The 8474-nt window shown below is 35.7% G+C and overlaps 1 protein-coding gene across 1 annotated transcript; it reads right to left on the minus strand.

The window, feature by feature from the left end:
- Nucleotides 1–7191: 7191 nt before the first annotated feature.
- Nucleotides 7192–8142, minus strand: LOC123241102 (olfactory receptor 56B1-like). The gene has a single exon (XM_044668804.1). The coding sequence runs from the start codon at nucleotides 8140–8142 to the stop codon at nucleotides 7192–7194; it is 951 nt and encodes a 316-aa protein (XP_044524739.1).
- Nucleotides 8143–8474: the final 332 nt, after the last annotated feature.

An 8474-nucleotide genomic window follows, 5' to 3' on the forward strand; every position in this document is an offset into this window, starting at 1 on the left:
CTCTGCATGTTTAGAGAAGTATGAGAAAATATTAATCCAGCAGGGCTATTTTAAAGCAAGAATGATAGAGAAGAAACAATGAATTTAATTTTATTTTGATAAACCCTTTATGTTGGTGGAACCTGTTATTAGAATAGCTATAATCTGAAGGAAAGAAGATAATTTATCTCTGTCCAAATATTGTAAGATATCCCCAGAGTAAGAGAATATCAATCAGGATCAAGGGCATTGTGAGACTCAAGTGAGATAATGAATGTAAAATACTTTGCAGACCTTAAGATTTTGTAGGAAAAAGATAATACAAGAAACCATTACAGAAAAAAAATGGACATAAGAACAAATTAATAAGGATTCTGTAACAAATGTGTCCAGTAGGCAATATATAAACTATCATTTTCTTTCCATATGCTATTGTAAATCTCCCTTGACCCACACTACAATCATAATAAAGCTCAATAAGAACTAGGAATACAAATTGGCTATAACATTCCAAGTAATCCAGAAGCTTCCAAGGAAAGAGAAATTAGGAAACAGATTTTTTTTACAAATATTCTTAAAGCTTAAAAGACAACTGTTTTCTGGTAACACTAAAAACTCTTTCCTAACCGTTGAGTGTGTTTTTATGCAGTAAAGTTAAATTGCTTTTCCATGAATTATGTTTCAGTCTCTCTTTTGTATACCATAACTCAAGCATGGAGAGGTATATTAACTTTTTACTTTGCATCTTTCCCAAAGAATAACAATATTCTGTTTTCTGTTATCACACTACTGTATTTCTTTCAATGATGCAGAATAAACCTACTTACACTTGTCCATCTTGTAAAATTTTATTTATAAATACTTCATGGGGTATCAACACAATGTACTAGGTGTCTCCTTCCAGTTTTCCTAATGTTGTATAGGTATCAATTGAGCATATGTCAATCCTTAGATTTTCTCTGGATCCTATCATGTTACTAATTCATTTTTTCCTGGTTACACATTCTTCTGATGACAACAACATCATCTCTGTTTTTATACATTTTTAAATTACAAATGAACTGTAGCCTACCTGAACGTATCATATACCTCTCCATTGATTGCTAGGTAACTTTTAATTTTAAATCCTCAGAGTTTCTAGAATTGTATGACTCCATCATGTACATCCTTTGAAGAACAGTGTGGAGAACTAGATCTATTATTTTAATAACTCCTTCCAGAGGATTATTAATCTAAAATAAACCCTATTTTTTGCTGATGAACAGTATGCTAGATAGCACAATACCCACATGGTCAGTTGCCTAACATACCATTGCAAAAACTAAGTCATCATCTTTCATTTCCAAACTTTAAATGGGAAAGTCAGTTTTCCTTTGCCCCTTTTCCATTACTTCAGCCTATGTTCTGACCTCACTGTGACTGTGCATCTGTACCTAATATCCCCTGGGAAAGAGAATGCAAAAATTTAATTCTATTTTCAGCCTGTAATGCTTACTTATCCAACTTAGTGTCTTTGATACTGTGAGTATCTGAGAAGACCTAGAGTTTGTGTTGGATTAGGTGGATCTTTTCCTCAAATACAAGGCATTTTCAGAAGTTTAACTGCAGTTGACAGTGAAAAGGAAGGAGGGAATGGAAAAACAACTTCATTATAAAAAAGTATTCTCCTAGTCTCCAGATGCAGATATGACTCAATTATTGTCTCTTGCTTCTTGACAATGTCTTTCTGCTTCTATCTCCTTGTCTATCCCTCTGTATTTGTCTTTCTTTTCCTGTCTCCGTGTCTGCATCTATCTACCTGCCTGTTCTCTTTTTGTCTTTCTCTCTGTCTCTGTTTCTGAATCCTCTATGTCAGTCTGTCTGACTCTGTCTCTATCTTTCTCTCTCTCTCCTCTCTCTCTGTCTCTCTTCTCTCCCTTTCTCCATCTATGTTTCTATCTCTCTCCTCTCTTCTCTGACTCCCTCATCTCCTTTGCCTCCCATGTTCCCATTCTCTTTTTTCTCTTTTTCTTTACCATTTTTTCCTCAAGTGAGACCCTTCAAAACAGACATTTCTGAGATCTTCAATGAATATTCCTTTTCCTATTCTCTTCCATAGGATATAGTTCTGATGTCAAACTCAATTATCCTTTTGTTCTAGGATTATTTCAAATACCTGAAACTTCTGGTAGTGTGGAGAAGATGAGTTTAGATTCAAACTGGTACAACTTCTCTGTGTTCATGGTTGAAATGAACTCAGAAAATATAAAGTTAACAATTTTCCCTCCTTCCATAGCCCTGCCTCTGGGATCTCCTAATCGTTGATTTTAAATGGTCCCTTGATTCTGTCCCACAGGGATGTTTCAGAGTAGTGGAGTTTCATGTTCTGTAATGGAAAACAGCCTCCATTAAAATTAATTAGACTAGGAAACAGTACTGATAAAAATATTATTTCTAATGATGAGATCATGGATTTCAAAAGAAAACAAACAAATCAGAATTTGATCTACTACCAAATTCCTCAGTCCACTGGATAGCTACGATGCCTTATATTATTTAACATACTTTATTCAGTATTACCTTAAAATGCTCTAGCTATACCATGAGCAACATATCCCTTATTTTTTATACATCAGCAAAACTGGAAACAGAGAAAATGTAGAAAGTTATAGTTCTGATAGAATTTTACGTTTTTAAAGATAATCCATTATAGTCACCTCATAATTTCTTCCTAAACGAATAACTTGCAATTTTAAAGTTATTCCTTTCATATAACTACAAGCCAGGGTACCAGGTGGCACAGTGGATAAATTTCCAGCCCTGAAGTCAGGAATACCTTTGTTTAAATCTGACACCAAACACCTACTAGCTATGTAACCCTGGACAAGTCAGTTAAACATGTTTGCTTCAGTCGCTCATCAGTAAAATGAACTGGAGAAGGAAAGCACTCAAGGATCTTGGCTGAGAAAACCTAAAATGGAGTCATGAAGAATTAAATGAAACTGAACAATAACAGACTGTAAGCTCTGCTACTCCATTGAAATAAGATTTTATGACTAAATACAGAATCAAAAATGGAGAGTTCTAACCTGAGAGTAACTATGGGAAGCACAGGAGTGATGATATCCATATGTACTCCTTGAGTAACTCGATAAAGCAATGGATAAAACAAGCCTCAAATCCTTTGGTGAGTTAGAGGCATGTCTGCTCCAAGCATATGAAGACTCCCCTTGAGGCAGTGGACAGAAAAGAGTAATTTGTTCCAATGGCCATGGAGGTGGCTGAAGCAGGTGCTATGGAATGCTTAGAGCTTGATCAGACAGCAATGATAACAAGGCTGTTTACTGTATCCTGGGCCATTGCTAATTGTCTTGATTTTTGTCTTGTCATTGGACTTTGGATGACTCTGAAAGAGAGAGTGAGTCTGAAAACTCTGCTTGTTTAAATTCAATTCTTCAAACAAGTCAAGATATCATCCTATGGTGTCATTGGTCTTTGAAATGAAGAACAAACAACCAGTATTTCTACTTAAAGATCTGTATAAGGCAGTGATGGGCAACCTTTTGAGCTTGGTGTGTCAAAATTAGCCAAAAAACCGAGTATAACTCGGGTGGTGTGTCACTTCGAGAAAAAAACCATAATTTCATGATATTTATAGTTTAAATAACAAAAATGTGTAATTGTGATTTTTAATAAAATTGTGTATTTAATAAACCAAAATAGGTAAATTAATTTAGGTAGAATTGTCGTCTATAGTGCACAGAGTGTCTACACTACACTACAGCAAATGTTTCATTTTCAGCATGTGGCCCCATACTACTCTGTGGCCACATGTCATTGAAAATGGCTACGCATGTCAGTGCTGACACGCATGTCATAGGTTTGCCATCAGGGTGATAAGGGAACATTCTATCCCCTGAACCACTCCATATTTGTATACTTCTGTTTTAAAGAATTTTTTCCCTTCAACAATCCAAAATCTAACTCTGAAATTTTAGTCCATTACTTCTATCTCTGCTCTCTAGGATGAATTAGAAAATAGCTAAGCTAATTCAGCATAAGGATTTGGAGAAAGCCTTTGCATCCTCATAAGTCACTTCTGAGAGATTAAAAAATATACTTTCTTCAACCAATCTTTTTACATTATGACCTAAATGGACTTTACCATCCTTGTGACCCTTCTATGGACTCTTTCTCATTTAACATTTTTCCAAAGTGGTGGTGTTGAGAACTGAATACAATATTACATATATATTCCAAGAAGAGCAAAGGCCCTAGAAAGTAAACTTTTTTATGTAGCCTATTATCATTTTGACTTTTTTGGCTGCTATGTTGCACTTTTTATTTTTACTGAGCTTCTATTACACTGACACCTCCTAAATATTTTTCTTAGATGAACTGATGCATATTTTACATGTATTCACACACATATATTGATAGATAGATATTCTTCACCAATCATCCAATTGTGAAGGGTTTTCTTTGACCCAAATGAAAAACTTTATAGTTACTTTTTATTAAATTTACCTTATTCTATTTAGTTCAATGTCTTAGATGATCCTGATATTTTTGTATTTTGTTTCCATCTCCACTGACCTAAGTGTACCCTCTCACAATGCATGTCCGTGAATTTGAAAGGAATATCACTTGTTTTTATCCATGTTTGATAAGAATATTAAGCAGAATATAATAAAGCATGCTACTAGGAAATTCCTTCAAAACTGATGTTTTGATGACTTTTTTGCAGTTGTCACTCAACCAGTTCAAAATGATTTAAATATAGTATAATTTAAAGCTGCATTTATTCCTTTATTCAATAAGAATATCACGAGTAAAATGATCCCAAAGAGAGCAAGAATAATAATGACAGAAAGGGTAAAATTGAAGGAACCCACACAAAATAATTTTGGCAAAAAAACGATAACTATTTCCTCATTAGTCTTATGCTCCTGGTGCTCCCTTTTCCAATACTTGCTTGAAAATCAGGTGATAAGAGATAGCACCAATGCTAAATGTCTTCCAGAAAAGTAGAAATTACATCTTTTAGGAAGCCATACTGGAAAATTGTCCAAACATTTTGGAAGGAAATAACAAAATATAGCTCTAGAAAATGTATAGTACACCAACATGAATTCTAGGTTAATCAAAAAACATCCCAATCAAACTTCACAATTAGCATCAAACAAATTTTGCAAAGACACAGGAAATAAATAAATCCCATTGTAAGGACAATGAATCTTAAAAGAACAGAATTATTTGCAAATAATAAAATGATTATATAAAAATTCTCCTGAGCTTATTTCCTAGACATTCATACTCATAGTTTGGATTCTTCAATTTCTTCCCTAATGAGTCGAAGGATAATCCTGAGTGTCTAGGTTTCCTTCTCCTTTATGTCATGAGTTCTCACGAGTGTACTTTCTAGTGTTAATCAACCAGTTAAACTCTCAATTTTACAGAAAGAATTTACTGAATACATATAGCAAGAACAATAGTTATAAAAGAATTATTCCCAAACTTGGTACAATTCCCTCGTACACAAAAGGTCCCTGGGAAGAATGAGTTCTAACTTAAAATACAATAACAATAAGGTATATATAGATAATATGTTTGGCCAAGGAGAATCTCCTTACTCCTGATCCTATTAGTCTTTTTCTCTCTTCATGAAATTGCCTTAGGTGTTGTCTTGCTAAACTATACTGATTAGTAAATTTCTAGTGTCCATAGATGGTATTTCTCTCCATCATAATTGAATCACAGTCTCTCAAAGTTCTGATGGACCTTGAGTGACTACCTTTCCATATCTTTCTGCAGGTACTTCGTTTGTCATTGGTCACTACCAGTTTGACAGACTCTGATTCTGACTGAGACCTTTGGATTGTTAAATTCATAAAATAATTCCCTAGAAAATTCCATTTCAGTATACTCATTCACCTAAGATCAGGGAAGAACAAATACAAAAGAAACAGAAGCACTCATGAACACATAGTAGCTAGCTAGATAAAAGGAGCTTGATATGAGAAAATCCTAGATAATCACTAAGAACACTAATTGACACAATTGCTACATTCAGCATAATATCAAGATTAAAAAATCCACAGAATTATTTGCATTTCTACATTGTATTAACAAAACAGACAGGAATGATCAAGAAGTTGCATTCAAAAGAACTAGGAAATGCATAAAATATTTTGGAGTTAATATTACTAGATGTTTGTAAGATTCGTATTACATAAATTAATCTTAGCCTCTTTCTACCTCGATTTTCTTATCTATAAAATGGAGAGTTTAGCACCTATCTCCCAGGGTTGTTATGAAGATATACTTAGGTAATATTTATAAAGCACTTTGCAAATTATAATAGCACCACCTAAATTCTAGCTATTTCATTATTTTCATTAAAAACATTTACTGAATTCTTTTGTGCTCATATAATTTATGTATCCTAATATATCTTTCCATCTCCCCCTACAAGAGAACCATCCTTTAGAGTAGTGGTTCCCAAACTTTTTTGGCTTACCGCCCCCTTTCCAGAAAAAATATTACTTAGTGCCCCTTGTCACATACTATCACTGCCCCCTTACAATTATTCACTGTCCCCAAATGCACTTGTGGCCATCACTGCCCCCCCCCGAATCTCTGCAGCACCCACCAGGAGGCAATGGCTCCCACTTTGGGAATCACTGCTTTAGAGAGTAAAGGTGAAAAAATAAAAGAAGAAAGTGTTGAGAAAAACGAATAAACATATCAACCAGATTATACATAACATGTATTATTCCATTCACAAAATTCGCTACATCTACAAAAAGAAATGATAGAGGGTTCATCTTTATGTCCCTTCATTAGATTCAAGCTTGGTCACAATTACAAAGCATTACTTGCGATTTATTGTCATCATTATCTATTTATATTTTTGTACCCTGTATATTTTGTTACTGGTTCTTCTAACTTCACATTGGTTCATTTTCGATATGTCTTCCTGGGCATCTCTGTATTCATCATATTCATTTGTTTCTCACAACACAATAATATTCCATTGCATTCATGTAAATAGGTAGAATTCTTAACAAAACAAAGATACAGGTGACCATAAAAAAACAAAATATATAATTCTAATTAAACTAAATTTAAAAGTTTGATCTTTATCTTTTAAGGGAAAAATACATGTGGCTTGGAATAAGAATAAGTGGGGTTGAATTCCAGCTTTCACTTTTGATGTGTTGGATTTGTTTGTCATGGACCTAGTCTCAGCACTCTATAGAAGCCTGCCCTAAGATCATGGGTCCTGAGTGCATACACCATGGGGTTGAGGGCTGGGGGGATGACGTTGTGCAGTATGTTGAGGAGCACAGGAATTAGGGGATATTTTCTCCCTGCCAGGTGAGTTACAGAAAGTACAACAATGGCTGTGTAGAAAAAGAAGATGAGAATGAGGTGGGAGCTACAGGTACTCAGGGCTTTGGACGCAGCTTCTGCAGAGTTCAATCTCAGCACAGAGCGAAGGATCTGTATATAAGAAAAGATGATTATGATCAAGTCAGTACCCATTACCATCCAGGCCAGGATAAGTTGGTAAATACGATTGGGTTTTTTATCATCACAGGCCAAGCTGATGACTCCCAGGTTGGAGCATAGACAGTGATCTATCTCATTTTTGGAGCAGTAATTCCTCTGAGCAGCCAATACAGGCACTGGCATGGCCAATAGGACAATCCTAAGCACTAGGAATGCACAAGCTCTTAAGACAAAGGTACTTGTGATGATGGAGGGGTAGCGGAGAGGATTGCAAATAGCTATGTATCTGTCAATAGCCATAAAGAGGAAGACGCCTGACTCCATGCCCATAAAACAATGGATGGCAAACATTTGAGTAAAGCACCCAGAGAGGGTGATGGCTTTGGCATCAAACCAGAAGATGGACAGGATCTTCGGCATGATTGCGGTGGCTAGTCCTATGTCCACAACAGAGAGGATGCCCAGGAACTCATACATAGGTTGATGTAGAGCAGCCTCTTGCCAGATGGTCAGCAGGATGAGAAGATTAGCAGCCAGAGCTGAGAGGTAGAGGAATGCCAGGGGTAGGGAGAGCCAGTGTTGCCAGCTGTGAATGCCTGGAAGCCCCAAAAGAATGAATTCAGTGACTTGGAAGTAGGAGATGTTGGATTGTTGGACAGATGGAGTCATCCTAACCTGAGAGGAAAAATTCCCCAGAATTATTATCCTCCATTTTGACCCTTACCCTCATTTAGTAGCATTTATTTGGTGCAGTGGTTCTCAACCTTTTTTGGCCTAATGCCCCCTTTCCAGGAAAAATATTACTTAGCGCCCCTGGAAATTAATTTTTAAAAATTTTAATAGCAAGTAATAGGAAAGATAAATGCACCTGTGGCCATCACCACCTCCCTGGATCACTGCAGCACCCACCAGGGGGCGGTGGTGCCCACTTTGGGAATCACTGATTTGGTGTCTATATTTGTAAAATTCAACATTTAATTGTGTAAACAGGGAACTGTATA

Source organism: Gracilinanus agilis, chromosome 3 (assembly GCF_016433145.1).
Source record: "Gracilinanus agilis isolate LMUSP501 chromosome 3, AgileGrace, whole genome shotgun sequence".
Classification (NCBI taxonomy): domain Eukaryota; kingdom Metazoa; phylum Chordata; class Mammalia; order Didelphimorphia; family Didelphidae; genus Gracilinanus; species Gracilinanus agilis.